The 27,308-nt window shown below is 49.1% G+C and overlaps 9 protein-coding genes and 1 pseudogene across 19 annotated transcripts; 4 read left to right on the forward strand and 6 right to left on the reverse strand.

Annotated features, from left to right (window-relative positions):
- Window positions 1–471: 471 nt before the first annotated feature.
- Window positions 472–3,658, forward strand: LOC9640966 (acyltransferase-like protein At1g54570, chloroplastic). Of its 6 annotated transcripts, XM_024667097.1 has the most exons (18): window positions 472–806; window positions 868–925; window positions 982–1,177; window positions 1,245–1,349; window positions 1,414–1,590; window positions 1,648–1,745; window positions 1,798–1,951; window positions 2,000–2,056; window positions 2,109–2,183; window positions 2,234–2,313; window positions 2,359–2,407; window positions 2,459–2,515; window positions 2,566–2,675; window positions 2,743–2,880; window positions 2,933–3,032; window positions 3,093–3,108; window positions 3,159–3,223; window positions 3,296–3,658. In XM_024667097.1, the coding sequence occupies exons 2-18, from the start codon at window positions 870–872 to the stop codon at window positions 3,380–3,382; spliced, it is 1,620 nt and encodes a 539-aa protein (XP_024522865.1). In that variant the 5' UTR covers window positions 472–806; window positions 868–869; the 3' UTR covers window positions 3,383–3,658. The 6 variants fall into 6 exon arrangements, 5 of the variants coding, with proteins under 5 accessions (XP_024522865.1, XP_024522862.1, XP_024522863.1 ...); XR_002991307.1 differs by having other exon boundaries at window positions 472–925; window positions 2,961–3,032; window positions 3,296–3,347; XM_024667094.1 differs by having other exon boundaries at window positions 472–925.
- A 2,763-nt stretch (window positions 3,659–6,421) lies between these two features.
- On the forward strand, window positions 6,422–8,409 carry LOC9640904 ((3S,6E)-nerolidol synthase-like). Its single transcript, XM_024667091.1, has 2 exons — window positions 6,422–8,218; window positions 8,278–8,409. The coding sequence occupies exon 1, from the start codon at window positions 7,104–7,106 to the stop codon at window positions 8,172–8,174; it is 1,071 nt and encodes a 356-aa protein (XP_024522859.1). The 5' UTR covers window positions 6,422–7,103; the 3' UTR covers window positions 8,175–8,218; window positions 8,278–8,409.
- Window positions 8,252–12,130, reverse strand: LOC112343501 (annotated as a pseudogene).
- A 1,578-nt stretch (window positions 12,131–13,708) lies between these two features.
- On the reverse strand, window positions 13,709–15,961 carry LOC9640905 (preprotein translocase subunit SCY1, chloroplastic). Of its 2 annotated transcripts, none has more exons than XM_002993329.2 (8): window positions 15,784–15,961; window positions 15,564–15,718; window positions 15,108–15,493; window positions 14,748–15,047; window positions 14,612–14,692; window positions 14,437–14,560; window positions 14,215–14,378; window positions 13,709–14,151 (listed from the first exon to the last, which is right to left on the reverse strand). In XM_002993329.2, exons 1-8 carry the CDS (start codon window positions 15,945–15,947, stop codon window positions 13,933–13,935), a joined length of 1,593 nt encoding a protein of 530 aa, XP_002993375.2. In that variant the 5' UTR covers window positions 15,948–15,961; the 3' UTR covers window positions 13,709–13,932. The 2 variants fall into 2 exon arrangements, with proteins under 2 accessions (XP_002993375.2, XP_024522840.1); XM_024667072.1 differs by having other exon boundaries at window positions 15,564–15,738; window positions 15,784–15,836.
- A 96-nt stretch (window positions 15,962–16,057) lies between these two features.
- On the reverse strand, window positions 16,058–17,232 carry LOC9640935 (dolichol-phosphate mannosyltransferase subunit 1). The gene is made up of 8 exons (XM_002993330.2): window positions 17,103–17,232; window positions 16,949–17,048; window positions 16,854–16,887; window positions 16,719–16,795; window positions 16,635–16,660; window positions 16,420–16,584; window positions 16,248–16,362; window positions 16,058–16,186 (listed from the first exon to the last, which is right to left on the reverse strand). The coding sequence occupies exons 1-8, from the start codon at window positions 17,204–17,206 to the stop codon at window positions 16,082–16,084; spliced, it is 726 nt and encodes a 241-aa protein (XP_002993376.1). The 5' UTR covers window positions 17,207–17,232; the 3' UTR covers window positions 16,058–16,081.
- Window positions 17,233–17,279: 47 nt separating this feature from the next.
- LOC9640936 lies at window positions 17,280–18,804 on the reverse strand. Of its 3 annotated transcripts, XM_024667073.1 has the most exons (6): window positions 18,689–18,804; window positions 18,439–18,505; window positions 18,167–18,380; window positions 17,914–18,106; window positions 17,634–17,779; window positions 17,280–17,573 (listed from the first exon to the last, which is right to left on the reverse strand). In XM_024667073.1, exons 3-5 carry the CDS (start codon window positions 18,218–18,220, stop codon window positions 17,649–17,651), a joined length of 378 nt encoding a protein of 125 aa, XP_024522841.1. In that variant the 5' UTR covers window positions 18,221–18,380; window positions 18,439–18,505; window positions 18,689–18,804; the 3' UTR covers window positions 17,280–17,573; window positions 17,634–17,648. The 3 variants fall into 3 exon arrangements, with proteins under 3 accessions (XP_024522841.1, XP_024522842.1, XP_002993377.1); XM_024667074.1 differs by having other exon boundaries at window positions 17,280–17,567; window positions 18,439–18,804; XM_002993331.2 differs by having other exon boundaries at window positions 18,439–18,804.
- A 327-nt stretch (window positions 18,805–19,131) lies between these two features.
- Window positions 19,132–21,869, reverse strand: LOC9640937 (cullin-3A). Its single transcript, XM_002993332.2, has 2 exons — window positions 21,686–21,869; window positions 19,132–21,549 (listed from the first exon to the last, which is right to left on the reverse strand). The coding sequence occupies exons 1-2, from the start codon at window positions 21,844–21,846 to the stop codon at window positions 19,503–19,505; spliced, it is 2,208 nt and encodes a 735-aa protein (XP_002993378.1). The 5' UTR covers window positions 21,847–21,869; the 3' UTR covers window positions 19,132–19,502.
- A 259-nt stretch (window positions 21,870–22,128) lies between these two features.
- Window positions 22,129–23,275, reverse strand: LOC9640938 (ran guanine nucleotide release factor). Of its 3 annotated transcripts, none has more exons than XM_024667066.1 (8): window positions 23,171–23,275; window positions 23,081–23,116; window positions 22,896–23,027; window positions 22,763–22,849; window positions 22,658–22,705; window positions 22,526–22,602; window positions 22,318–22,461; window positions 22,129–22,245 (listed from the first exon to the last, which is right to left on the reverse strand). In XM_024667066.1, the coding sequence occupies exons 1-7, from the start codon at window positions 23,237–23,239 to the stop codon at window positions 22,320–22,322; spliced, it is 591 nt and encodes a 196-aa protein (XP_024522834.1). In that variant the 5' UTR covers window positions 23,240–23,275; the 3' UTR covers window positions 22,129–22,245; window positions 22,318–22,319. The 3 variants fall into 3 exon arrangements, with proteins under 3 accessions (XP_024522834.1, XP_024522836.1, XP_024522835.1); XM_024667068.1 differs by having other exon boundaries at window positions 22,129–22,265; XM_024667067.1 differs by having other exon boundaries at window positions 22,200–22,461.
- On the forward strand, window positions 23,187–24,386 carry LOC9640939 (alpha-ketoglutarate-dependent dioxygenase alkB homolog 6). Its single transcript, XM_024667065.1, has 7 exons — window positions 23,187–23,364; window positions 23,412–23,472; window positions 23,525–23,563; window positions 23,638–23,750; window positions 23,808–23,997; window positions 24,049–24,098; window positions 24,158–24,386. The coding sequence occupies exons 1-7, from the start codon at window positions 23,269–23,271 to the stop codon at window positions 24,272–24,274; spliced, it is 666 nt and encodes a 221-aa protein (XP_024522833.1). The 5' UTR covers window positions 23,187–23,268; the 3' UTR covers window positions 24,275–24,386.
- A 39-nt stretch (window positions 24,387–24,425) lies between these two features.
- Window positions 24,426–26,999, forward strand: LOC9640906 (cullin-3A). The gene is made up of 2 exons (XM_002993301.2): window positions 24,426–24,628; window positions 24,681–26,999. Exons 1-2 carry the CDS (start codon window positions 24,426–24,428, stop codon window positions 26,728–26,730), a joined length of 2,253 nt encoding a protein of 750 aa, XP_002993347.1. The 3' UTR covers window positions 26,731–26,999.
- The last annotated feature ends 309 nt before the right edge of the window (window positions 27,000–27,308 follow it).

Genomic DNA, 27,308 nt, shown 5'->3' on the forward strand with positions numbered 1-27,308 from the left:
ACAAGCTTCTCTCTCTTAGCATGCGGGATGCATCAATACAGGCGTACAAACCAATCCTGGACTCCAGCACCTTCTTCTTGGAAGTCTCGTCGGCGATTCTCATCTTGCCAAGGAACCACTTGTCGATTTTGAGGCTGATTGATTGGAATTCCGGGTGGCAAGCAAATGGAATGTTGTTGGGAAGCAGCGGAAGCTCGAAATGAGTGACACTTGAAATTCTGAAAAGATCTTTCATTTTTTTTTTTCCCTTAGAAGGAGCCTGTGGATTTGGAGTTCGCTACTGCTTATATACTGCCAATTCTGCATGTCGAAACACCACGAGCTTTGAAAACCGGCAGATGTAGTACATAAACCACGCGTTCTTGTGTCCGGACGCCCACCATGTCCTAAACATTGGTTTACGAGAACTAAAAACTTCTTGAATGGTTTAGTTTATGTATTTTGTTAAAAGGAGAAAGAGAAGAGACATTCTCTTTGACAAATTTCAAGGATCTTGGTAGGGGAACTGTGGATGCTCAATCTGGAAGTCTATTTTAATGGGAGTGGACATAGCGTCCAGCGCCGTCCTATTCCCTTCGCACCTCTACAAACCCAGGTATGTCTCTTCCTCGAGAAGAAAAAGAAGTGCTTCTTCTGCAATGAAGAAGAGGGCTCTAGTTTTCATTGCTAGTGCCAGCACCGAGCTCCAATCCGCCGCGACCCAGAATGGCAGCCTCGTCGATGACCTTGCTGCCGTGCCGAGCTGCCCCACTCCCGATTTCTCCCGGGGTGTGGGAACTCACGTCACTTTGCTCAACCCGCTAAAGGTGCTGGTGCCACCCAGCGCTCGCGTTCCACACAGAAGATCTCTCCTCGTTTACGTTCCAGGAATGGATTGCACGGGCCAGGGGATTCGACCGCAGTTGCCATCTCTCGTCGCTGCCGGGTACGTGAAGTTTTTGTGTTTAGAATCACGACTAGACTAAAGTTTCGCCATTGCAGCCACGACATAAGATGTGTATACATCCCGAGCAGCAACAGATCAGGGTGGTCGTCACTCACGGCCACGCTCGCTCCTCTCTTGAGACACGAGGCCAAAGGTTACGAGCAAGTAATTCTGGTTGGCGAGTCTTTTGGAGGGCGTTTGGCTTTGCATTTGGCTAGAGCGGCAGGCGATGTTGTGTCTCGTCTCGTTTTGGTATGTCGAGCAGAAGAAAAGAAAAGTTTTTTTTTGATTCTCATGTTTTCCCAGTGTGTTATCACAGGTGAATCCTTCCACGAACTTGGCACAAAGCAACAAGCTTGCCAGCATTGTTGGTCACACTGGCATTCTCGCGCTCTTTCCGGAGCCTCTCTACGAGTTTGCTCAGGTAAAGTAAAGTCGACGCTCCACCAAGTTCTTTCAGAAACCATGGCTTTGTTCTCTGTTTGCAGGACATTCTCCTGCCTTTGATGGTGAAGAGAAACCGTGTTTCGTCCACAGACGACGACCTTCTTTCGCCCATAGACTTCGTTCCTGCCGAGTGTGCTGCGTTTCGTTTATCCATGCTTAACGATCAAGCGGAGCTTTCAGATGGCGAGCTTCGATCCATCCAGATGCCCACGCTGATTGTGAGTGACTTTTATGATTCAAGCTCATGTTTCCATCAAATCTTGCTTGACTGGCAGCTATCCTCGGCAAAGGATCGAATGTTAGCGTCGCTAGCCGAGGGTATCCGGCTCCAAAGTCTCATTCCAAACTCCAAGAGGGTCATTCTTCCAGACAGGTAAAACCTACTGGATCATTTTACGGCTTTTACCAACACCTTTCTTACTCAGTGGACATATGGCTTTGCTCGAGGATTGCATAGACTTGGCTGAGATCATGGATGATCACGGTTTTCATCATCCTAATGCATCCCACGATCAGCCAAATGACGCTGTTCCAGATGAGACGATGGATCAACTTGGCGATATACTCGGTCCATGGCGTGTAAGTTATTAAGAGCTAGCAAAATGCTACTAATTTCTTTCTTTGTAGTTCTTGACGTCTCCATTCATCTCCGGGGCTGACAACTTGCCTTCTCCTTCTCTCTTGGTATGTTGTTTCAAATGCCAGTTAGTTTCTCACGGTGGCGGTGAGTTTTTAGCGTGGAAGACCCGTGCTGTTTGTCGGAAACCACACAATATTTGGTGTATATGATTCAGCAGTTCTTGTTCACGAGGTATTTTGTTTTCCTGGTAGCAAACACTATTCTTGACATTGTGCTACTAGCTGTTTCTCCGGGGGTTCAAGTGCCGCACTCTCGCTCATCCTGGTCATTGGATGTCTGCAGTGGGAACTTTTTTCGAAAAGTAAGGCCTTCCAAATAGCTACAGCTCTGAAAATCGTTCTTACAGATATGGCTGTGTTAAAGCCAACAAGTTCGAAGCTTACAGAGTCCTCAAGGTTTGCGTGGTAAAAACTGCATGATATGATCTTCGGGATATTTATGTGTAGGAAGGGCAGCACGTACTTTTGTTCCCGGGTGGTGCAAGAGAAGTCTGCAAGCGTAAGGTGAGGTATCATAGTTTTTTGACCATTTTGATATTCATCTCTGGCAACAGCAGGGGGAAGAATACAAACTCTTTTGGAAACCCACTACTGATTTTGTTCGAATGGCTATCCGTCTCAATGCGATCATCGTTCCATTTGGTGCTTTAGGTGGCGACGAAGCGTGAGTAAAATTCTAGAGAGGATTTAATGCTAGAAGCTTTAAATTGTTCCTTTTGTTTTGGTTGCAGATTTAAAGTATTTATGGACTCAAACGATATTTTACAGTCGCCATTGAGTAACGTTGTTAGGCAAGTGTACACAGCACTTAACCTGGATATTGAGAGTGTTCATCCCATCAGCACATTTCCTTTCACAAATCTTCCCAGGTAGAGCTCTCTCTTTGGTTGGTTCTTCACATTTCGTTTTATTTTTATGAAGTGCAATTCCTTTCCCTTATTATTTAAAGAGAATCTACTTCCACTTTGCCGAACCTGTGGATACTTCTCGAGTGGATTTTGACATTGGCGATCGAGAAAAGGTGAAACCCTCAATGATTATTATTTTCCACTGACCTGTTTATTATTTTGTTTTCCAACAGTGTCGAGAATTATATAGTAAGTTCATGTGTCTAAAGATTTCTGTCCCTAAAGTGTGTTACATGCAGTGCTGATGAAAGAGAGAGTTGAAAAGAGCATTGATCTGCTAAAACAAGTGCGCAAGAATGATCCAGTATGCATCATCAACCCTTTTATTTCTATACATCTGTGTCGTTTCTAATTGATTCTCATGTTCATACTGCAGGAGCAAGAGCTGCAAGAAAGGATGGTAGCCAGACTGAAAAGAGTTTTACCAGCTGCACGAAGGCGTACCTCCTCTTCTTTAGCGTAGTCAGCTTTGTAAGATGGCAAATGTCCAAGCTGAAGATGTACCTTTCCGAGCACTGCCATTTGGTGATTCCTGGGCTGATTGCTTCTCCCTTGGCCAGCAGCAAGAAAATGGTGATCGATCTCAATGTATTTACCACACTGCTACCATGGCCCAGAGATTTTTTTATTGAAGTCCTGGAGATTCATGGACAAACGAAGACACCTCAGAGGATCAAAGAGATCCTGGAGTTTTCGGCAATTTAACGCGAAGAAAGTATGGTACTAGTCCTTTTGCTGCGATCGTTTGGTGGTTTCCTCCTCGCATTGAATTGTCCCAAACGACACCTCGCGTCCTTCTTTTTAGACTTCCCCAGAAAGCGATTTGTTCTATAAAAAGCTTAGTTGAATGTCCGAGAGCGTGCGAATTCTATCTCGAATCGGAACTTATTCCTGGAACCAAAAGTCTGTCAGTGAAAGAGATGGACGCTTTCTCGATCGAAGCTTTGTTCTTCTTTGTATGCCAGCTGTTCCATTGGAACATTAAAACATTAGCAAAACGTGGAAAGCTTTTGAGTTGAGGCTTCACAATCTTTGAAGCGCATCAAACTCGAAAACCACAGCTCACCAGCTCACTTGCGAGCTGTCATCAAAACTTGTAAACATCCTCGGAATAAGCTGTGAGAAAAGCCGCAAACAAGCAAAATCTCTCTCTCTCTCTCTCTCTCTCTCTCTCTCTCTCTCTCTCTCTCATGTAAACATCCTCGGAATAAGCTGTGAGAAAAGCCGCAAACAAGCAAAATCTCTCTCTCTCTCTCTCTCTCTCTCTCATGTAAACATCCTCGGAATAAGCTGTGAGAAAAGCGGCAAACAAGCAAAATCAATCTCTTTTGTGTGTGTGTGTGTGTGTGTGTGTGTGAGAGAGAGAGAGAGAGAGAGAGAGAGAGTGTTGTGTGCTCTGCTCCATTATCAGGAACACGCGTTGATCCCAAAGGCTCACACCCACGCTGTTTGGAACTGAGCATTTCGCCCAACCTTGTCGAGCGATTTCGATCGACCCGACCTGGAAAAACATAAATGCAACTGTTAAGAGGCACTGTCCACTAGCCCGTATTAAGATTAAGTGGATAACTTAGCAGCCGCGTAGTAGTCGAAAGGCTTATACGCACGGTCCAAGCAGCGGGCAGCTTCCAAGTAAACCCAGAGTGTTGTTTGCTAGCTCCTCCACAGCCTTGGATCTTCCATCCCAGTTTGGATACTCGGCTCTTGTTTTATGTCCGCGAGCATGTCAAGGTGGCTCTCTGCGACAAGGTTTTTTATATGGGCACCGCTTTTTTACATGATTAATGAGACAAAAGCGATTTACCGTGAGTTTTTCTAGGTGACGCAGAAGGTCGCAAGCGATTCCGTCCAGCAGTTTTTCTGTGGTTTAGTTTCACAGGACAAGAAACGAAAAAGGAAGCATGAGAAGCTGTTTCTATGCAAGAAGGCTTTTGAAGCATGTATCACATCCTACTTAGTGTGGCTAGTAATTTTTTCAGGAAGTCATGGTTGATGCAAAATGCAGGCTTAGTATAATTTAAAAAATCATATAGAATATTCTATTAGCCAGAAACTATTGCCACTGGCATGACAATCGGAGCTGATACGTTGATGTCCCTGTCCCAAGGAGTCGGCTCCCTGTATTGGAGGGGATCATTGATTTAAGCGCAGTTCCAGATACAGACAGTTCATGCAAGGGGATGACTCCGTCCTTGGCAGCTGCCATGGCTTCCACCACATTTTTCCAGTCCTCACTCCTCCGTAGCGCTGTCGCAGCAGCAGAATGGCTCCCCCGAAGTGTGCATAAATGTCATCCCAAATCGCAAACACCTCCGCTTCAGCCTCACGAACTCTTTGGCCTCCTCTTCGTTTAAGTGGCCAACACTTAGCTGATTTTATGACCACGGATGCTATCCTACCATTCCTTCAAGTTCTCTAATGAACCGAAAACCACGTTCGCCACATTCGTCTGCTTAGAGATCCGCACCAGGAACTTCAGTAGGGCATCCAGCTAGCCAGCTTCGTCGATGAAGATCGTGGGAAATCCATTGAAGAAAGCCGACTGGTGCTTTAGCAGAGCGGACATGTAGCCCTCGAAAGCATGTCGATGGAATCCTGCTCTTTCCCGCAAAAGTTGAGCGAACTCCAGGGAGTCTTCAGCGAGATCTTCTCCACGGAGACTTCGAGATCCCAAGCCCTTCGCATCTGCTTTTACTTTGAGCTGAAGAGACTTTGCAAGACTGTCAGCCAAGTTTATCTGAAACTGTGCGGGATTCGTGTTGCTCCTCACCCGCATGTCGACATAGGCTGGAACACGCCGGCACACTGCCTAGAGTAGAACTGCCTAGAGTAGAACTCGCGAAGAAAGCGCCGATTTGCCCGAGTCCCTTGGCCCCGTCAGAAAAACGATCTGACCCGGATCCCAGAGCACTCAGCTTTTCGATTAAAGAACTTCCCAGCAAACAGATCTGGCACTGAGGAGAAGATGAATGGAAAATTCAGATTTCGAGAACATTAAGTTTTGACCCATTCAAATTCAGATTTTGACCCAGATAGTTGCATAATACTGTTGAAAAGAATTGAATTTATGATATAGATTGACTGCAACAACGTCAACGATTCAGCGGTTCGAGTGCTGCTTGTGGAACGCTTCGCCTCGGGGCACCACGTCGTCTCTAACATCGTGAAGCTCAAGGACGGACTGGAAAATTGCAGCGATCATAGGAGCCTCCAGGACCTGTCAACTAGGATCATATGTCCTGACTCTGACGAAGCAAGAGCAGTACAAACTTCCAGGGAAGCTTGTATCTGATTGTCTTTGCGTGTTTTCTGATTGTATTGCAGCAGTGCAAATATCTTCCATAGAACTTTGCCAATCTAAAGTAGGTAATGCATAGCTTTCCATCCTAAAATGAACTATCTCGCATCTTGGTATTGCCTCTCATGATTCTACTTAATAGTTGAAAGGTACACTAGCAAACAAATATTTCATTCGGTTTTGGCTAATCAGTTAATTATGCGAATTCGTTCTTTGTCTTGAGAGGTGACAAGCAAAACTTTGATTTTTAAAATGTGAAAGGCACAAAATAAGTTCTTTCCAAAAGCTCCTCCTTCGTCATGCATGGCATCCACTGCAGCCCCATGGCAAATTATCCTTCTCATCCTACCTCCTGGAAAGAATATAATATGGAAAATCAGGTGAGAAGTAATCACAAAACAAACTCATGGAGATGGAGTTCCTTGGCCTGGTTGGTGAGCAAGTGTCGAGATATATAGAAGTCTGGAAGGTTTTATTGGTACACAACGTACCCATTGGGATCATGATCATGGAATCTGGTATACTCCCAATCGAGATCTATGTGTGGAGGATGCCCCATGACAGCATTGACAGAGTAAAATAAAAATCAAGAGGAGGGGCTCCGGTATCTGTGTTCACCCTTTCTTCTCTACAGATTTGTGTCGTTTATGATTGATTCCCATGTTCATACTGCAGGAGCGATCAGAGCTGCAGGACAGGATGGTCGAGAGTTTTACAGCGCCCAAGGTGGGGATGTGTATAGATAAACTTTTTGTTACCAGCGCCCAGCTGGAGGCATGGTGCCAAGCTGTAAAACATCAATTCTTCATAGTAACCACATGTTGCTAGCAAGTTACTTCACCCCCCTGGTTCCATCTTTCTCGTAGCATCAAAGAGGAGCATAGAAATGGAGGCCACTTTGATCTCCAAATTCTCCACTGTCACGCACTTCGAGCTTCCGCAGCTTCCCAACAACATCCCGTTCGCCTACCACCCGCAATCCGCGACGATCAGTCCCCAGATCGACGAGTGGATGCTTCGCAAGATGAAGATCACTGACCAGAGTGTGAGGAAGAAGATGATCCACTCCAAGATCGGACTGTACGCCTGTATGATGTATCCCAATGCCGAGAGGGAGAAGCTCGTCCTGGCCGGTAAGAATCTCTGGGCCCTCCTCCTCATCGACGATTTGCTCGAATCCAGCAGCAAGGAAGAGATGCCTCGGCTCAACACCACCATCACCAACCTTGGCAGTGGAAATTCCAGGGATGGAGCTATCCGGAATCCTGTGCTGCTTCTGTATAAAGAAGTTCTGGGAGAGCTTCGAGCTGCCATGGAGCCACCTTTGCTGGACCGCTACTTGCACTGCCTGGCAGCTTCACTCGAAGGTGTCCGGAAGCAAGTCCACCACCGAACCAGAAAGAGCGTCCCTGGACCGGAAGAATATAAGCTCACCCGTCGTGCCAATGGATTCATGGACATCCTCGGGGGCATCATGACCGAGTTCTGTATGGGAATCCGCCTCAACCAAGCTCAAATCCAGTCTCCAACCTTCCGGGAGCTCCTCAACTCTGTGTCTGATTACGTCATTCTCGTCAATGACCTGCTGTCCTTCCGGAAGGAGTTTTACGGAGGCGATTATCACGACAACTGGATCTCGGTTCTCTCGTACCATGGCCCCAGGGGGATCAGCTTTCAGGATGTGATTGACCAGCTGTGTGAGATGATCCAAGCAGAAGAGCACTCAATCCTGGCCTTGCAGAAGAAGATTGCCGACGAAGAAGGTTGCGACTCGGAGCTGACGAAATTCGCAAGTGAGCTTGCAATGGTTGCTTCCGGGAGCCTCGTGTGGTCGTATCTCTCTGGCCGTTACCATGGCTATGATAATCCACTGATCACTGGGGAGATTTTCAGTGGAACATGGCTGCTGCATCCCGTGGCCACCGTCGTCTTCCCATCCATCAAGGCTCGCCCCTGAGATACATTGCTGGGGCTCAAAGTTCCGGTTCCACCACCTAGAAGGTAAGATGTGTCAATCAAAGTAAACGAGCAAACTTAATAATTTTTTTTGCTTACCAAAGGCCCTGGTGTGATCCTCCGTTGCTCCTCCAGCATTCCTACGCTACCGTAGATGTTAGCCATGAGCACAAACGCTGGAGTGTGGCTGGGATTTATCTTGAGCAGTGACTCAAAAGCATATCTTCCAGTTTTTACGTCTTTCCACTTCCCACAAGCTCCCAGGACCGTCATCCAAGTCACTAACGTTGGTTTGAAAGGCATGTTTTCGATCATCGCCAGTGCTTCCTCCAGATGATTTGCACGTCCCAAGAGATCGACCATGCAGTGATAGTGCTCGAGGCTTGGTGTGATGCCATGCTCGGAGAGCATCGCAAAGTACTGCTTCCCTCGTTGTACCAGACCACCATGGCTACACGCCGAGAGCACGCATAAGAATGTGACACTGTCAACCTGGATACACTCCTGTCGCATGCTCTTGAATGCATGGAACACATCCTGGCTCCTCCCTTGGCAGCTATATCCTGCTATCAGAGCGCTCCAAGTGATGGAAGTTCTCGTTGGAAGCGAGTCGAAAACCTGTTCCATGCCGCTGCTCCCACACTTCCCGTAAAAGTCGAGCAGTTGGCTCGATAGAAACTGATTGTCTTCTAGCCCGTTTCGATAAATCTCTGCATGGATGGACCTCCCAGAATCAAGAGCAGCCAGGTTGCCGCATGCGAGAAGAACAGCCACGTACGTCTGCGAATTCGGTGCACAGTTGCACGCTCTCATTTGCTGAAACAGCTTCAGAGCTGCGTCCGATTCACCGTTCTCTGCATACCCCTGAATCATCCCTGTCCAAGTTACTACGTCGTGTCCCGTCTTGATCCCGTCAAACACTGCTCTGGCGCTCGATAAGCTCCCACACCGCGCGTACATGTCTATGAGCGAGCTCGCCACGAACATGTCCGAATCAAAGCCAAGTTTTGCTGCTCGGGAGTGTAGATGTGTTCCTTTCTCCAAGGACATGGGCTTCACAACGTTGCCATCATCGTGCTTGCCTTCTTCTTTCGTCGCTAGACGGCCGCAGGCAACGAAGAGAGCCACGAAGGTTCGGGAGTTTGGCAGACAGCCCTTGGAGTCCATGAGCTGGAAAAGCTGCAAAGCCATCTCCGGCTCACCATTCTCTGCATAGCCCAGTATCAGTGCCGTCCATGAAACAACCGTAGGACTTACCATCTTGTCAAACACCTTGCGAGCATCCGCCAAGCTCCCACACTTGGCATACATATCGATCAAAGTGCTGGCCACGAACACGTCCTCGCAGTAGCCACTCTTCTCTGCTTGTTCGTGCAGCTTTGCTCCTCTTTCCAAGCTCTCGGCTTTGAGTAGCTTCCCGTCAATCTTCTTGCCGAGCTCTCTCGCTGCCGAGCTAGAACAGGCCATCATCGCAGCTACGAAAGTTCTCTCGTTGGGAGCGCACTGTTCTTCTTGCTGCATTCTCGAAAACTGCTGGAGGGCAAGCTCGTTCTCGCCATTGTCGACGTAGCCCATGATCAAGGACGTCCATGAGACAACGCTGTGGAGCTTCATCCCTTCGAAAACACCGCGAGCATCGGCCATTCTCCCACACTTGCCATACATGCTCACAAGACTGTTCTCCACGTAAATGCTTCTCCCAGGCCCATGGACAAGGGCATCGCCATGGATCTTTCTCCCGGTCTGGTGATCTCTCGTGCCAGTGCATGCCTTGAGCGCTGCCACAAAGATCCCTGTCGCTGCCTCTCTCTCGACGACCGCCTGTTCTTGCTGAGGAAGAAGAACTTGCCTGAAGAAACTCCCAGCGATCGTCAAGCTCCTCGCTCGCATTCCCAAACCCTAGACACGTCCTCCTCCCCAAGCTGCGTTGCGAGCACATAGCTTCCTCCTCCACACGGCTCCAACGCCGTCGCCAGCCCCGCCGCTCGCGATCCCCTCTCCTTGTCGCCAAGAACCCTACAGGCGCTCAGCAAGCTCGTCCACGCGATCCTGTCTGGCTCAAACGGCATTGCTTCGAGCAAATCCTCAGCCTCATCGACCTTCCCCGCCCGGGCAAGAAGATCGATCATGATCTTGTAATGCTCCATCCCTGGCGCAATGCCGTGATCTCCCTGGATGGACTGGAAATATTTCCAGACCTGCGCGAAGATCCCCGCCTGGCCGCAAGCGTAGATCACATTCTTGAAGACGATGTCGTCGGGCGCTTCACCGTGGAGCGCCATGGCGTGGAAGAGCCTTAGGGCATCGCGGCCATGCCCGTGCTGGGCATATGCCCCCACCATGGACGTCCAGGTGAGGATATTCTTGTACGGCATGGCGTCAAAGAGCTCGCGAGCGCGGCCCAAGTTTCCGCAGCGCCCGTACATGGCCACCAGGGAGGTGCCCACGACGTGGTCCGACTCGATCCCGGAACCGGCGAAGCTCGCGTGGAGGAGCTTTCCCTGTGGGAAGAGCCCTAATGCAGCGCAAGCGTCGAAGATCGCGCTCACCGTCTCGATTGTCGGCTGCTCGCCCTGGATCTCCATGAGCTTGAAGAGATCGAGGGCCTCGCGGCCGTGGCCGCGCTGGGCGTAGGCGGTGATCATCACATTCCAGGAGATTACGTGTGGATTGGCCATGGAATCAAAGATCGCTCGCGCTTTGGGCAGATCCCCGGCTTGGGCATATGCAACCGCCATGCTCGTCTCGCACAGTCCATCATGGTGCGGCATTCCATGGAAGATCTCCTCGGCCTCGCCCAGATTCCCGGCCGCAGCGACCGTGGAGAGCGCGATCGTGGCGGTGACGAGGTCGTGGTGGGGCAATCGCTGGAACAAGGCCCTGAGTTCCTCGATGGATCTTCTCTTGGCGTAGGCCGAGAGCATTGCTGTCCACAAGATCTTGTCCCGGGGTGCCGCGCGATCGAAAACTCGCCAGGCATCGCGCGTGGTGCCGAATTGGGCGTAGGTCTCGATCAATGCCGTGGATGGCACGGGATTTGGAGCGAGCCCGGCCTCGCAAATCGAGAGCTCGACCGTCCGCGCCTGGGCGTAGGAAGAACACGCATTGATCGTGCCTAGGAAGGTCAATTGATTTGGGCGGAATCCCTCGAGCTTCATCCGGTGAAAGAGCTCCATCGCGTCGGATAGATGCCCGGTTCGGGTATATGCTGCAATCATAGCGTTCCAGGAGACAGTATCCTTGTAACAATTCCTGTCGAACAGATACCTGGCAGTCGCAAGATCCCCTTGTCGGGAGAATGCCGACATGAGACAGTTCCACGTGGTGGAATCTCGAATGGGCAGCCTGGCAAAGAGATCCTTGGCGTGCTGGAGATGCCCATTCCGGGTATATGCGTTGATAATGTGATTCCAGGAGAAGGTGTTGGGTGTTCGAATCCGGTCGAAGGCAGATCTCGCGCCATCCACGCATCCAAGGCTGCTGTACAATTCGAGCTGGATGTTTCCCAGAGAGGTGTCTCCACTGAAGTTGGAGCGAGAGATCTCACTGCAAACATGGTCAAGAGCTTCTTTGCTCGCGCATTCTCGCAGCTTTCGGGCGTATGAAGCTCGATCTAAGGATTTGGCCGTTGATGGCAGCTTCTGTTTTACCAGGGCGGACGCATTGTGCATCCTACTATGCTCGCAAGAAGCTGCCACCAACGTTTAGATGCATCTAATCGTTGGTCAAATAAAGAAAAGAAAAGAAAAGAAAGAACTTGGTGAAAAATGTCTGGAAAACGGTGAAAGCAATTGCTCCAGGAACAACAATCCAAGGAGCTGGAAAAAGATTTAACGATGAATGGAACTATTCTTACACTTGAAACCTTCCTCCCACTTCACATCTTGAAAACATTGTTTTTAAAAACACCAGAATACAAGGTTGAGAAGCTCCTGTGTTTGGCACAAGCATACACGCCGATACTATGCTCATGTTTTTGGCAAACATACAAGGTTGGATCGACGTCTTTTATCAGCTCTGTATAGTTTTTTCTCGAGTCTTTTCTCAGCTCCGTAACATCTAGTCTTTTCTCATTTCCATGGCAATATTGTAGATCCCTGACATAAGTACGAGTATCCCAATCCATTCCCTGTGTAGTACAAATGTATGAGGTTCCTAGATTAACAAAAACAAGTCTATGGTTTACCTCTCCAAACTCCAACTTCTCATCTTTCATTTCTGCCGAAATGCTCTGCTTTTATTTATTGCTTCCTGGTTAGCAAACAATTAGTATGACTAGTATATAAGGTACCTCTCTGGTGGTAATCAGCTCCTCTTCCTGAGGCACTTTGGTTGGTGGATCCGAAACAATGAGCTCTCCTGTCAAATGCCGTTTGGATACGTTCTGTATTGCTGCTTTCCGCTTGTTAGTTGAAAGATACCCCAAACAAGGCAAAACACAGATATCTTAGTCACCTGCTGGTTCTGGCACTTTGATTTTGGTGTTCTCTGGGGCTAGTTGCTCAGTGTCCTCAATTATCTCAACTGCGGGCTCCTGGCTTTAACCAAGACAGTAGAAAAAAAGCTACAAACCTTTTAGAGCTTTCTCCTTCTTCGTTCTGGTTTTCACTACAGGTGGAAGTGGCTGCAAAAGAAAAGAAAAAAGAAAAAGACAAAAAGAAAAAAAAAATGGTTTTTAAAATGCAGAACACCATGAAAGATATTCACCCCTTCTTTAGCTCTTTCCAAAAGCTCTTCTTCTGTCATGAGCTCGCATGGCATACCATCTGATCCATATTTTCTTCGGTCACTCTCTCGCACTGCAGCACCATAGAAAATTCTATCCCTTTCACCCCACCTCCTGGAAGAAAAAAACAAGCCATAAAATCATGTGGAAATATAATACGAACTCTTGGAGATGGAAGGTGGCGAGCTCCTTGGCCTCATTGGCCATTGTTAGGAGCTGAGCAAGTGCTGAGCGCTCGATCCTTGAAACAGTAAACCAAGAACCACGTCCATCAAGCAGAGCAATCGACAACCCTTCTGCGTTTGCTATGGAGTAGATTTGCTTAAGAGTAAGCTTTTTGTTCTCTCCATTCACAATGGCAGCAAACAATTGATCACCCAGCTTCTTCTTCGCCTTCCCCTTTTTCTAAACACACAGAAAGAAAAGGAAAGCACAAGCATTACCAACGCCATTCGCTGTAGCTAAGGAAATACGATCGAGCCAGATAAATAACCCTAGCTCCACAAGTTTTGTTTAAATAGTGAACCTTATAGAACCAAGTTAGGGAGTAAGTGTTAAAATTCTTTGCTGGATTGTCGTGATAAGCTCCGTATAGTTTTGCTGCCACCTTCGGACCTATCAACATTTTCGAATTACCAAAACAGTGAAGAAAAAGAGAAAAATTTCTACATGGAGGTGATGGTCGCTACAGTGCCCCAACATTTCGAAATGGACTTTAGTTCTCCTATTAAGTTATTATCTTATATATATCCGGCACTGTATTCTAGCTACATATTATAGCTATCTTAGACACTTAGCTCTTAAAATACTGCCTCTAATCAGGTATTTCATTATTACCCGAGGTCATTGTTACCCGGAAAATGAAAAACGATATACAAACAGCGACATCTCGTGGTTTGATTATCTCGTTCCTGAAGAAGGCCTTACCTTTGGAGCACTAAAGATGCAAATATGAATTTCCAGAAGCATTTTCCATCCTAATCTGAAACTTCAGACAATTAGACTATTTCTTGAGCAAAAGAGAATGAACAAATCAGGTGTCGCTGGTGAAGTCTAAGACCCTGTACTTCTGCGAGATAAGCTCCGCTTTCACTTTTCTGGCGGTATCAGTAGCGCAGCCGACGAGAATCAGGATTGATGTTCCTGCAAATCCCCTGAAAGCGGTCAAGTGTGTTAACCATTCCACGGCAGCAGGAGACACAGCCATGATCACTAGAAAGGTGGAATCCAACACTGAAATCCGTGTGAGGACCTAGACGAGCAATAAAACCGGCGAAGTGTTATAAGAGCAACTTCAAGTCTAGATGAGTCTTACTGTCTCGATGAATGCGGCTGTGGCTTTTCCCGGCCTGACCGACGGGATAGAAGCGCCTTGACGCTTAAGTTGGTCGCTCACGTCCGAAGGATCTAGCTGCAAAAACGTGTAGAAATAGTTGAAGAACGCAATGAGCACTGCGTTCGTGGGAAGGTAGAATGATCCTGTTCAAAGAAGAAACTAAGTAAATCCAAAGGTGATGCAGATTGCATGATCACAAACCTCCTGGATTCAATGTAGCTACTATGTTGTTAAAACCTGTAGCTCCAGAGAATCGAGCTACGGAGGACGTGAGAGCTAGTGCCGATGTTGAAAAGATTATCGGCATCACACCCGAGCTGTTAATCTGGAGAGCAAAACCAGTCAGTCATAATATTCTTGACAAGAAAACACGTACTTTAAACGGAAGGTATGCAGATTTTTGAAGCCCTCCACTGTATCTCGAAGCATAATTCAAAGGAATTCTTCGCTCAGATTCCTGCAACAATGGCCTTGAATAAGAAACTGCGATCAAAGACATTCTTCCAACGTACCTGCACATAAACTATTCCAAGCACGAGCAAGAAGAACGAAAGACCAATGGTACCAAGGCCAGCGTAATTGGCATCCTTGAGTGCTTGGTCTATTGTTCGTCCGACAGAGGCAGGCAAAGATGATATGATGTTGGTGAAAATCAAAAGCGAAGTGCCATTCCCAAGCTTGATGTCTGATATCCTCTCTCCAATGTAGGACGTAAGAACAGCACCAATGGTAAGCAGGGATATAGAAGTGAAGATCCACCCCAAGCTAAAGTCGTCGGCGTAAGGGCGGATATAGAGAACTTGTCCAATAGCCTGCAAAGTTTCTCCTTCGTGAACAAACAAGAACTTCTTGTTGTCCAGCAAAAACAGTACCTGGAAAATGGCGAAGGCAACCGAGGCGTAGCGCGTGTACTGGAGAACTTTCTTCCTTCCAGCTTCGCCTTCTTTCTTTTGGAGCCTCTCGAGTTCTGGGAAGAGCGATCCAAGCAGCTGGAACAAGATTTGAGCGTTGATGAACGGAACTATCCCGAGCGAGCACACACCGAGCCTTCCGATTCCACCACCGGAGAAGGCGTCGAGCGTCCGAAACAAACTGTTATCGGTCATGCTTCCAGAGAAGGCTGCCCTGTCAACTCCCGGTAGAGGGATATATGTCCCGACTCTTGACAAAGCTAGCCACCCCAAGAGCAGTAAAAACTTCCCGGGAAGCTTGCCTCGAAAGAAATCCCCGAAATCGATCGAGCTATCCTCGATGGCAGCTGGAAAAGAAGAAAATGTGTAAGAACTACCTATACACGATATGGAAGAAAGAAAAGAATTTTTCCATACCCGCAATTCCCTTTCCAGTGGATTGCTTTCCAGAAGTTTGCTTATTGCCAATCGCTTTCATCGCAACAACGCACAAATCTCCCCAGGCCGCGACGAAATTTCCATTCGCTGGCTCGCAGATCCCCAGCGGGTCGAATTCCCACTCGGCTCTCCGCCTGCGCAATCATTCCAGAGACTGCAGTGACAATTAAGCCAACAGCCAGGGATCAAAATGCCCTACCTGGAAGAACAAGGAGAAGAAGAAATCTTTACGGACATGGCTGCCCGAGCTCCGCGGAGGCGCCTGGAATCCACTCGTACCATTGCATTCCTCCATCCCCAATCGCGCGGCTGGTCCAGCCGCCGCTGTGGAGACCACTGCGATGCCACAGCTACAAGCGCCATAGCCGGGAAGAACCCTAAATTAGCTAGCCGTTAAACCTTTCGTTTAAATGGAACTGTTAATCGAATTTTTTTTTGGACGCACTGTGCTCGAGGAGATTCTTTCCTTCCAATCAGAGAAAAATAATTTCCTTTCATTACGTCGTGAGCAAGAGATGGATCAATCCTCTGAGATACTGAACAATCTCTGATCCTCCCAGCTTTGAAATGCCGTAAACTCTATCCACAAAAGTAATAGGCACCTGATTCAATGAAAAAAAAAATCCTTAGAGAACAAGCTCAAAAGCTGAAACAAATGCATACCTCTTCGATGCGATAGTTGCTTCTCGACGCTCTTACGATGAGCTCCATTTGGAAGACGTAGCCTCTGCTCACGCAAACTTTTACTAGATCTTCCAGGACTGGTTTCTTGTACAGTCTGCAAGACAAGAGAGCGTTATGCGAGCCACAGAACTGGAAAGCCAAATCATCTGACCTGAAAGAGCCAGTCAAATCGGAGACGCGAGGCCAGAGAAGTGTCTGTGCCAGTACGTTGGCTCCTCTGCTCGTGAGCTTGCGCTTGAAATCCCAGCCATGAACACCACCTCCTGGAATGTAGCGGGAGCCCGTGACAATGTCTGCTCCTGTTTCTTCTTGCTTCCTAGATACAAAGTGAAAGATTTGTAAGGAGAAAACAAAAGGAGTCCTTACTTCATGAAGCTCCGCAGGTACTTTGGCTGCAAAACACCAAGAACACCATCAGATGTCGTAGTTACGAGAGTAGGAAATGCAGACGTGATGAGATAGATCGGCGTCCATTATGATCACGAATTCACCAGAAGCATACTTGAGACCATGGATATAAGCCGTTCCTGGGAAGAGCAAGGTGAGAAGAAGAAAAAGAGGAGAGAAAGAAAGAAAGAAACTCACCCAAGCCCAGCTTTGCATGTCGCGGTCGCAAAAGCTTACAAAGCAATAGCCAGAGTGAGAACAAGGGGGAAAAAAAAACGAAAGAAGATGCATACAATTCGATCGTCTCCGTAAACCTTCTGGAGCTGCCTCACCACATCCTGAGTTCCATCAGGGCTCGCATCATCGATCACGATAATCTCAAAGCTGACATTCCTGCGAGAGAGAGCGAGATCGATCACCGCCAATTCGAAACCGCGGCCGGCTTACTGGAGCGCCTTGAAGAGGAGATAGGTGATTATGGCCACATTCTCACGCTCGTTGTACGTGGGAAGCAGGACGCTGTACCGGATCGCGCCATCGCCAATCGCCATTCCAAGAGCCCTAGCTCTCACTTAAACCCTAAAATTTAGAAGCTTTCGACTTCGGGTCTGATTATTTGACCGGTTTTGACGTACGAATCAACAGTGTAATTGCTGGTCTTTTTTGGATAAGTTTATCCACTGAACTTTGAGATTGGCTCTTCTTCTCTTTCTTGGCATCGTGTCGATCGTGATGTCTTTATCAGTCACTGACAATCGTCTCTGCTGGGCAAGGAATTTTAGACCATGGCAGCTTCGAGACTTGACGAGCCAACCTCTCCAACCTTTCTCACTCAGCCTCTTGAAGCTTGGATCGCAGCCGGGAGATGGCTGCAAGGAGAGATTTCAGTCTTACAACGCTACACCTTAAATCCTGCACCTTCATGGGAAAGAAAAGAAAAAAGATTAGACCTTGCACAGAGAGATCACGTTTGCGTACCCGGTGAACTATGTATCATGGATCGAATCTCAAGGAAACAACACGGGATTGCCTGTTGTGCTTCGCTAGCCTCGTGAAAACGCTCGTAAAACACGAGGGCGCCCACCACGGGGTTCTAACCTCCTGTTCTCCTCGCAAGCACGCCACTGGGACAATCCAAAAACCAAGCCAGTGAGCTCGAAATCTCCGTGAAAACTTCTCAAAGCTAGCTCTAGCTCCATCTCATGAAGATGGAAAAACAAAAATTCCAAGAGACAAAAAAGAGATCTCATTGACTCACCTTTGATGTTGCGCAGCTCTTTACATAGCGTGATGAAGTCCCCCCATTTCATATGACACCGCCGGATGAACCGAAGGATTTGTTCCGTAGTGAACGAGGATAAGTTATCGAGATACTCGCCGTTCACTCCATTTTGCTTGAACGTCTCCCTGTAACTCCCGAGCCCGATCTCTTCGAGCCAAACGCCAACGTCCTGGAGGCGCGAGCGAAAGGGACGAGTTAGACGGCACACACAAGGAGAAGTCGTGTCTACCTCCGGTGTCCAGATGAAAAAGTCGAGCGGCTCCGGAGAAGATCCCGAGGTCATCTTTGGTCCGCTTCCGATAGTGGTGGTCGTCGGGAAGAACGAAGAAGATGAAGTTCAGCTCTTGGAATGAAGCAGCATGGCGATGATCTTCCTCATCTCCTCATCATGCTTTGAAGAGATAGAAAGAGAGGAGGGGAAGAATTCTTGCTCGATGGAGTACCTGGAATGGGATTTAGAGGCTCTTCCTCACCGACAGAGAAAATAAAGATTTAAAATACCTTCCAAGCCAAACTATGGCGGCTTCCAAGCCAGAGGCAGCGTGTTCTTGCGCTGGACGCGAGCACCCTAAATTCCAGCAACGCGATTAGCTCACCAAGAAAAGAAAGCCACGAATTTCTCGGTTAGAAGCTCCGCCGCAGCAAACGCTGGAGAATCGAGAATGCAGGGCCAAGAAATTCATCCGCGCGACGCTCAGATTCGCGGGACGGGGAAGGGAGGCAAAATGCGGCACACTGGCAGATCGCTCACCTCCGAGAAAGAAAGTCTCCACAGCGAAGAGGGGCGCGAAGCGATGGAGGAGGAGAATTTCTTCGTAGCGGTGGGAGCGCGCTCTAATCTTGCTCGCGCCGCAACTAACACAACACAGCCATAGCCAAAATAACCTAGAGAAGAAAAAGAAAAAGCGAATTTCTCTTGTCTTTAGCAAGTTAAAACAAATAAACGGCACTGTGTTTAAAACAAACCAGGGATTTAATCTCTTATCGCATATTCGAATACTAGCTTTTGGTGATCTAATAGAAAGATTTATAATTATGAGCACTAGATACACATGTACTTTTAATACTCCACGAAAAAGTATGTGAGTGCTTTTATAAACTTGGAAGCTATCCATTCCTTGCAAGTTTATAAAAAGGATCTCTTTGCTTCGCTTTGGACAGGAGTGCGGGACTCACAACACAATCCCTTTTTTAAAGTTTAGAATCGATCAATCGTCTTTTTTTTTCTCGCAGTGACAACTTAACCACAAAAGTTGGCCTCTAGAATTTCTCAAGCAAAGCCTGGATCAAGACTCAAAACTCCCGTGAGTGAAAGAAGGCAAAGAAAAAAGAAAAAAAAAAGAAAAAGAAAAAGAAAGAACTTTGGAAAGCAATTAACAAGAGCTTCTAAGAATCGAGAGAGCGAGAGAAAGAGAAGGAACTGCGCTTGCTTCCTCGTTTTTCTTTCCTTTCTCTAGTTGATCTTCAAGTCTTCCTCCTCCAAACAGGAAAGCCTGGCTTGGCTCCTCACAAAACTTTTGCTGCGCTTTATAAACCATCTCCTCGAAACTTATTCCTGCCGGAGCTTAAGCCAGGTACCTGTAGAGCTTCCTGTCAACTTTGTCCCTCTCCAGAAACTCCCGCTCGATCAGCGACTCAATCCTCTTCTTGATCACCGCTGGATTCGGCAAGAACCTGGCCTGGAGCTGCTTCGTCACCTCGCTCACAATGTTGTTGTGATCCAGTACCCGCCGCGACTTCATGATCCTCACGATGGCCGCTTCGATCTGCGGCTTCCGGTCCTCCTCCACCTTCTGCCGCGTCTCCTGCTTCTCCGGCTCGCTCTCCTTCTGCGCAACCACCGTGCTGATCTTCACCTTGTAAAGCTTGCTCGCGAACTTGTCGTTGAAGAGGAACACGTCGTCCTCGTTGATGTCCTTGCTCATCGGCTCCTTCCGCAAGACGTTCTTGCCTTTGACGAGCGCCAGAGACTGCAAGCACCGCTTCAAGTCCGCGGCTGGAATGTCCGTCGCCTGCTCGATCTCCCTGTAAGTCACCTTGTCCGCCATGTTGAAGAGCATGAGCACGCACATCTGGTACGTGGAGACGTTGAGCTCGTGCCGCGCACCGTTGCCAAACGTAGCCTTGAGGTCCGCGGTTCCCATATTCGTTTGCCAGGTGAGGCGTCTCCCGGTGTGCGTCGACAAGTAGTACGTCTTGAACTTGTCACACACCGAGAGGATCTCCGTCGGCAAGTTACACCTCGCGCCCGACTGCGTTGGCCAGGAGCCGGTTGTGAGAACCTGTACCGAGAGCGTCGGTGCCTCCCCTGGCTGCTCGCAGTTCGCCATCATCGAGCTAAAGCCTTGCATTGTGTCCCGGGACGTCTTCATGTCCGTGAACATACCCTCGAGCTTGGACGTGAATTGGTAGCCGCACTCCGTCTTGAGCTTCACGATGAGGCTCCTCTCTGCGTCGTCCGAGATGGTTCTCCCGGACAGGAGCCGCTTGGCGAGGTGCTGCTTGTAGTACTTCTCAAACACGTCCTTCTCCTGGAGGTAGCGGAAGAGCATCATCACTTTGTCCAGCACCGTCTCGATGTCCTCCTCGCTGACGCCCTTGAGCCCCTTGCGGAGCTTGTCGTCCACGAACAGCGAGATGAACTCGGGCGACCGGGCATTGAGGTTGATGAAGTACTCAAACGCCGAGTTCAAGGCGTTCTGGAACGTCTTGTCGTTGCTAAACGAGGAACGGATTATCCTGTCATACTTGTCCTTCTCGTCCAGGAGACGCTGCACGAACTCTACCGGGTCCTTGAGCCTCTCCGGGTCGACGACCAAGTTCTTGCCAACCTCCCTAAGGTGTGAAGTCATGAGATCGCGAATCGTCTGGAGCCCTGTAGTGACCCGCCGGAAGAGACTATACATGCGAGCCAAGTCGTCATACTTGTCGTCAGTGAGCATCGAAACAAGCCCCGAGTTTTCCATCTCCACAAGCAGCTTCATGTGGTGGCCGATCATCTCCCTGTCCACAACAGATGTGATCTTTGGCTCGCTCCGAGGAAAGAGATAATGCGTCACCCTGTCCATCTCCTCGTTGAGCCTCCTCTCGGCCTTTTTCAAGTAGTCGGCACAGTCGCTGCTCTCGAGAAACTGCTGGGACTCTATCCTGTAAAAGTCCGCGGCCGCGTCCAGGAAAGGCTTCTCGAATTCCTCCTCGTACACCGCCACCCCCAAGTCCATCAACATCTTGGTGATGTTTCGCATCAAGCCTCTGTTGATCACTTCCCCCGTCCTCTCCCTGTGAACCAAGTCGAGCAGCGTATCTCTCAACCTGTCCTTGATCGTCGGGCATCTCACGATCGTGTCTCGCCACAAGTTTAGCCCCAGCTCGTGGACGGGGGTCTTGCTGGAGTTCTGTACGTAAGTCCTGTCCATGTACATGAGGATGTCCCGGATCATTTGTAGAGCTTTGTTGTGCTCGGACCATTTCCCGTTTAGCTCCTCGAGAAAGAGACCACCTTGCGCCGCCTCGATCACCCGAGAAAACTCTTGCAAATGCTGCGTCATCGTGGTTTCCAGCCCCGCGTAGAGCTTCTCTCCATACTTGTGAAGAACCATGTTGTAGGCATTCCTAGAAAGGAAGAACAAAAAAGACTTTAGCACAAGGAGGAAGAATGGATCTACTCTAAAGAATGCAAATTCACGAGGAGCAAAGCAAAGAAAATGGAATGGAATGGAATCGCGGCAAAGGAAAGTAAAGCACGAACCTGTAGAGCTCCTCAAAGCTCAAGCCGCTGGCGTTGCGATTGTAAATCTCGTGAATCGCATCCTCCAATATCTTCCAGGTCTTCTCGGCATACCTGGGATCCATCTCGACCTTGTGCTTGAAGGGCTCGATCTTGAACGGCTTCTTCTTCGGCTGGCTCATCTTTGCCGGGGCCGGTCGATCTGCTCCAAGCTCTCCCCCTAGGGTTTCTTTGCCCGACCCCAGCCCTAGGGAATCGTCGCCATGGAGTGCCGCGGGGGCGAGAATTCGTAGCGTCGCGGGAAAGAACACCGCCACTGGGAGAATGCGCTAGGGCTTGCCAGACGAAGAGTTCGCCATAGCCACTTTCTTCTCCTTTCTTTATTTTTGTATACGCACGGGTTAATTTTTTTTTCCCTCTTGTGCCATCTCAGCAATGCGCACCATGTCATAAGCTACAAGCTCTGGTAAAAATCGTGTTTCTTCGCGACGAAGTGTATTGCTACGATTGTCTCGCTCGAAAACTTTGGAAGAGATTGATCGAATCTCGCTCTATTGCCACCATTGTGTCGCTCGAAATCACTGCCAAAGATCGATCGAATCTAGTGTCACTCGATCTCTCTCTCTTTCTCAATCGACGAAACGAAAGCTTACTTTTAGTTTACGAAGAGTGCCCAGTCGTGAACTTTGAGTGTTCTAAGGATCGTCTGGAAGACTTCCAGCGCGGAAGAACAGCCAGCCACAGCCGCTGGAACTGCGAATCCCGATCCACCCGATGCAGCGCTTTCGCTAAGAGCACTGGAGCAACGCATAGGAAAAGATCAAATCACCACTCACTGCTCGCTCTTCGATTTCGCAGTACCTTATGTAAAGTGGCTCGTAGACGGAGATTAGAACATCAGTTTTCACGCTCCGCAGCCTCAGATTCGCCATATAAATCTGTGATATCGTCGATGAGATCTTAGAACTCGTGATAGAAAAGCAAGGAACCTACTCTCACGATGTTAGCAGCGTCGGCACTTTGCCTGGATTTGGAGACTTTCTGGAAGAACAAAATCGCGAAATTCTAGAAGAGAAACAAAGAATCGAGAGAGCATACCAGTTTTCCAACCGCGACGCCTTTGACAATCGATGGATCGAGGAAAGGAACATCTCCTGGCTGGAGCTGGCTCACGCTTTCCATTTCCTGAGCGCACGGAGAATGAGAAAAAAAAAGAGAGATTGTTTCATACCATAAGAGCGTCCTGTTCGCTCGCAAGATCTTGCAAGAACCATGACGCGCTTTGCTCATCCGGAATCTCTGGCTTGAGCTCCAGAAGCTCCACAATCACGCTCTCGTCGCGTGATGCATCCGCAAAAACCTCCTATCGCCAAAGAAGTTTGTAAGAAATATTTTGAAACACTTGCGAGCTCTTGCCTGATTATCTGGAACCTCCCTGATGTTGCTCACGGTCTAGAGATTCTCCACAGTGAATCAATCGATCAATCAAGAGAAGGACGAAGAAACCTGGAATCTCGTGGGCAGTGAGCAGCTGATCGCGCCTCCGAACAGGGGCTGCTCTGCAATGCGTTCCATAAACCCTAAAATATTTTCTAGGGTTCTTGATGGAGCTCAGCAAATATGCCGTGGGACGCGTCGATAGCATCTTCTACATTCCGGATTTCATCACTGCCGCCGAGCAGAGCTTCCTGCTCCATCAGGTAAGGCGCTTCATCGGTCGATCGAGGAGCATCCATTTTCTGTGTAGGTAAATTCCGCTCCTAGCTCGAAATGGAAGACGCTCACGAATCGGCGGCTCCAAAACTGGGGTAATCTCCCGGTTTTCTAGGATTTTTCTTGATCTTGCAGAGGATTTCTCAGGTGGAATCGTCGAATCGAATGGCCTCGTGCCTCAACCATGTTGGTACATTCTCGCTCATTCTTTTTCCTTTCTATCTTAGCAGACTTCTAAGAGAATGTGATGATTCCAACAGTGCCTTCTTGGCTCACAAAGATCACCGAGAAGATTTCTAGCGTGACAGGACTGTTTCCATCGCCGATCAATCACGTCCTCGTCAATGAATATCTTCCGGGCCAGGGAATCATGGTAAGTTTATCATGATTTCTTCCAAAACTATGATTTCCTTTTCGTTCATGCTCGCAGCTCCATCAAGATGGTCCAAGCTATTTTCCCGTAGTAGCAATTCTCTCTCTCGGCGCTCCAACTCTGATGAGATTCAAACCGCACCTTCGATTGATCGAAGCCACGAAGGATTTGGAAAAAGCGCCAGAGAACACAAGCGTGGCTTTGCTGCCTGGAAGCTTGCTAATCTTCAAAGATGCTGCCTATCAAGGTAACTGCAAAGCCTTCTTCCTTCCAAGCTCATCGTTTTCTCGAGTCTCAGACTATCTCCATGGGATTGACGAATCCAGAGAGCATCGTCTGGACGACAATGTAAGCTCGATCTTTTCCCAGTTTCTATGTTTCGATTAAAAACCGTGGCTGATTTTCAGGTCTCTAACACTCATCTTCTCGATCCAAAAACATCCATTCTCCAGCAAAACGAAGCTCGCGTTTCTCTCACTTGCCGTTTCGTTCCAAAGCTCCGGCGAAATTTCATCAAACTATAGACATGATAGTCGCAATTTCATCAAACTATAGACATGACAACACTAGAGACATAGAAAATGCTTGTACTGAGAATATGCCGGTTTAAAAAGGTTTTAAAGGAAGGAGGCAAAACTTCAATGAGCATTGTGAGGGAGAAGCTCCCCTCAATCCATGGCGGCGGCGAAGCGAGGGGTGCGCTCCAAGACGGCGGCGGTGGCGATCGAGGCGCCGGCGCCAAAGAAGATCCGGATCAATCCCGTGGTAAGGCGCTGCCCTATCGATGTGCAGGGTAGCTCGCGCGTGCTCCAGAACGCGATCGGCGAGATATTTCGGCGCAGCAATGCCAGCGGCCTCAGCTTCGAGGAGCTCTACAGGTAAAATCTCTGGGATTCTCGTTTGATCGATCGGGCGATCTTTCCATGGCAGGCATGCCTTTAATCTTTGCCAGGGCAATCACGCCGCCAAGCTCTACCAGATGTTTCGCGAAGAGCTCGTCCGGAACCTCGCGGTCTACCGGGATGGCGTGTTCGCGGCCGCCGACACTGGATCCATGTTTGAGGTCTTGGACGAGAAGTGGCTGGAATTCTCGCGAGCGCTCCAGCTGATCAGGGCTTTGCTGAATTGCATGGACAGGACCTATGTGATCCGGTACAGGGAGAGGTCCGTCTATGACTTGGGGCTGGAGCTATGGAAGGTGGAGGTGGTGAGCTCGCCAAAGCTGCAAGCCGCGCTCACGGGTTTTCTCCTGGGCGAGATCCACAAGGAAAGGTCCGGGGAGATGATTGACAGGAGCAAGATGAGGAGGGCTGTGCAAATGCTCATCGAGCTCGACTACAAGATATATCTTCTCGTGGTGGAGGAACCATTCATCGCGGCTTCCAAGGATTTCTACTCGATCGAGAGCCAGCAGCTGATGGCTTGCGGGGACTGCTCCGCGATGCTCAAGAGGGTGGAGCGACGACTCAAGGAGGAAAGCGTGAGAGTGTCGCGGTACCTCTCGGAGAAAACTGGGCCAAAGATCAGCAGGGTGGTGGTGGATATCTTCGTCGGGAAGAACATAAAGCAGCTGGTGGATATGGAGAACACGGGGCTCGAATTCATGCTTTCACAGGACAGGTTGGACGACTTGGCACGCATGTACGAGTTTTTGCAACACTGGGACGAAGGAGGGAAAGAAATTCTAGATGGTTTGACGAGGCATATCAAAGCAAACGGTGCGCAGCTCGTCCAGGATCCCGAGCGCCAGAAGGATCCGGTGGCTTTCATCCAGCTGCTGCTAAGTTTCAGGGAGAAGTACGACGCGATAGTGAGCTCTTCGTTCAAGAGAAACAAGGCCGTGGCCGCGGGTTTGGAGGTGGCTTTCGTAGAGGTCGTCAACTTAAACCGCAGGCTACCGGAGTTTCTTTCGTTGTTCCTGGATAACAAGCTTAGGCAAGGTGGCAAATCGGATAGTGGTGGCTCGGACGATCCGGAAGCTTTCATGGACAAGGCGATGCTCATCTTCCGGTACATCAACGAAAAGGACATGTTTGAGAAGTACTACAAGCACCACCTCGCGAAACGGCTGCTCCTGTCCAAGTTCGCCGAGGACGAGCTCGAGAGGAGCCTCATCCTCAAGATCAAGACGGTGTGCGGCTACCAGTTCACGAGCAAGATCGAGACCATGCTCAAGGACATGAGGACCTCGGAGGATCTCATGCAGCGGTTCAGGAACATGCAGGCAAACATCAACGCGGCGATGAACATCAACGTCCAGGTGCTCACCACCGGATCCTGGCCGGCGTACGCGTCGTCCTCGCAGTGCATACTCCCGAGAGAGGTCCACGGGCTGTGCGAGAGGTTCAAGACGTTCTACCTCATGGAGCACAGGGGCCGGCGGCTAACTTGGCAAGGAAACCTCGGCTCAGCGGACTTGAAGCTCACCATCGATGACACTACGAAGACGCTGAGCTGCTCGACGTACCAGATGTGCATCCTCATGCTCTTCAACGATTCCGACCGGCTGAGCTACAAGGAGATCAAGGACGCGACGGGGATCCAGCAGGCGTCGGAGCTCAAGAGGAACTTACAGTCGCTGGCGCTGGTCCGGGGCAAGAACGTCCTCCGCAAAGAGCCCATGAGCAAGGAGATTGGCGAGATGGACGTGTTCGTGTTCAACGAGGCGTTCACGAGCAAGCTGGCCAAGATCAAGATCTGCACGGTGGCGGCGCAGAAGGAGACTGGCGAGGAGAACTCCCGGACGAGGGAGAAGATTGAGAGCGACCGGAACCCGCAGATCGAGGCGGCCATCGTCCGGGTGATGAAGTCGAGGCAGCGGATGGAGCACAACAATCTGGTGAGCGAGGTGATTGCGCAGCTCCAGTCGCGATTCACTCCAAACCCGGCGGTGATCAAGAAGCGAATCGAGGCGCTTATCGAGAGAGATTACCTCGAGCGGGACAGAGATGACAGGAGAACGTACTGCTACTTGGCATGAAGAAGAAGAAAAAGATCTTCTTCTCGACTGGATCGGATCAGCAAGATGGCCGGCGTGTGGCGACATTCCGTCTTTTTTATTTTTAACACCTTTTTCTTCTTGCTCACTGCATTACAGGTTGGTCCGCGTCCCAATCCAAGAGTGAGAGACATGGAGAGGTTTTCGTCGTCTTTATTCCAAAGAAGTGAAAGTACCACTTCTCTCCCTCTCCTACAAAAAGAAGAGGTCCTAAGGCTTGCATTTCTTTCGAACACACCGAGGAAGGTGGCGGTCGCGTCATACGGTCCAAATGTTTGTAAAGATGCTGCAATTGCCCACCTCACTCACTTTTTCCCCTTTCCGGCCTTTAGAATCCACAGCCTTTAACGATGCTCCTCCAAAAACGGATAGAACAGAATCTTCAGCGACGGTCAATATAGGTCAAAATTAGTCAAAGACAGTCAAGCAGCCTGTCAAACATAGTCAAGCCGGTCAAAGAAAATGCCAATGACGGTCAACATAAGGTCAACTAGAGTCAACTCAAGAGACAGCGACGTGGAGAGTGGGGCCCGCCTGGCACTACTAAAGCTCAACGTATC

Source organism: Selaginella moellendorffii, unplaced genomic scaffold (genome assembly GCF_000143415.4).
Source record: "Selaginella moellendorffii unplaced genomic scaffold, v1.0 SELMOscaffold_154, whole genome shotgun sequence".
Classification (NCBI taxonomy): Eukaryota; Viridiplantae; Streptophyta; class Lycopodiopsida; order Selaginellales; family Selaginellaceae; genus Selaginella; species Selaginella moellendorffii.

Bases quoted from the DNA above. Each gene is read 5' to 3' on its own strand.
- LOC9640939 (XM_024667065.1), top strand. From the start codon at position 23,269: ATGGAGCTCAGCAAATATGCCGTGGGACGCGTCGATAGCATCTTCTAC. The intron at 23,365-23,411 runs GTAAGGCGCTTC...TTTTCTGTGTAG, and splicing joins AGAGCTTCCTGCTCCATCAG to GTAAATTCCGCTCCTAGCTC. The intron at 23,473-23,524 runs GTAATCTCCCGG...AGGATTTCTCAG, and splicing joins TCGGCGGCTCCAAAACTGGG to GTGGAATCGTCGAATCGAAT.
- LOC9640937 (XM_002993332.2), bottom strand. From the start codon at position 21,846: ATGAGCCAGCCGAAGAAGAAGCCGTTCAAGATCGAGCCCTTCAAGCAC. The intron at 21,550-21,685 runs GTTCGTGCTTTA...CTTCCTTTCTAG, and splicing joins AGCTTTGAGGAGCTCTACAG to GAATGCCTACAACATGGTTC.
- LOC9640904 (XM_024667091.1), top strand. From the start codon at position 7,104: ATGGAGGCCACTTTGATCTCCAAATTCTCCACTGTCACGCACTTCGAG.
- LOC9640905 (XM_002993329.2), bottom strand. From the start codon at position 15,947: ATGGCGCTTGTAGCTGTGGCATCGCAGTGGTCTCCACAGCGGCGGCTG. The intron at 15,048-15,107 runs GTACTGTTTTTG...GAAACTTTGCAG, and splicing joins TTGCCTTCGCCATTTTCCAG to GCTATTGGACAAGTTCTCTA. The intron at 14,379-14,436 runs GTTTGTGATCAT...TTCTTTGAACAG, and splicing joins AGCTACATTGAATCCAGGAG to GATCATTCTACCTTCCCACG.
- LOC9640935 (XM_002993330.2), bottom strand. From the start codon at position 17,206: ATGGCGATTGGCGATGGCGCGATCCGGTACAGCGTCCTGCTTCCCACG. The intron at 17,049-17,102 runs GTAAGCCGGCCG...TCTCTCTCGCAG, and splicing joins CTCCTCTTCAAGGCGCTCCA to GAATGTCAGCTTTGAGATTA. The intron at 16,363-16,419 runs GTCAGATGATTT...CTTGTCTTGCAG, and splicing joins GATTTGACTGGCTCTTTCAG to ACTGTACAAGAAACCAGTCC.
- LOC9640936 (XM_024667073.1), bottom strand. From the start codon at position 18,220: ATGACCTCGGGATCTTCTCCGGAGCCGCTCGACTTTTTCATCTGGACA. The intron at 18,107-18,166 runs GTAGACACGACT...TCGCGCCTCCAG, and splicing joins TTTTCATCTGGACACCGGAG to GACGTTGGCGTTTGGCTCGA. The intron at 17,780-17,913 runs GTGAGTCAATGA...GGATTGTCCCAG, and splicing joins AGAGCTGCGCAACATCAAAG to TGGCGTGCTTGCGAGGAGAA.
- LOC9640938 (XM_024667066.1), bottom strand. From the start codon at position 23,239: ATGGAACGCATTGCAGAGCAGCCCCTGTTCGGAGGCGCGATCAGCTGC. The intron at 23,117-23,170 runs GTTTCTTCGTCC...GAGAATCTCTAG, and splicing joins CACTGCCCACGAGATTCCAG to ACCGTGAGCAACATCAGGGA. The intron at 22,462-22,525 runs GTACTGCGAAAT...GCGTTGCTCCAG, and splicing joins TACGAGCCACTTTACATAAG to TGCTCTTAGCGAAAGCGCTG.
- LOC9640966 (XM_024667094.1), top strand. From the start codon at position 537: ATGGGAGTGGACATAGCGTCCAGCGCCGTCCTATTCCCTTCGCACCTC. The intron at 1,746-1,797 runs GTAAAACCTACT...TTTCTTACTCAG, and splicing joins AGGGTCATTCTTCCAGACAG to TGGACATATGGCTTTGCTCG. The intron at 2,676-2,742 runs GTGAGTAAAATT...TTTTGGTTGCAG, and splicing joins GCTTTAGGTGGCGACGAAGC to ATTTAAAGTATTTATGGACT.
- LOC9640906 (XM_002993301.2), top strand. From the start codon at position 24,426: ATGGCGGCGGCGAAGCGAGGGGTGCGCTCCAAGACGGCGGCGGTGGCG. The intron at 24,629-24,680 runs GTAAAATCTCTG...TTTCCATGGCAG, and splicing joins AGCTTCGAGGAGCTCTACAG to GCATGCCTTTAATCTTTGCC.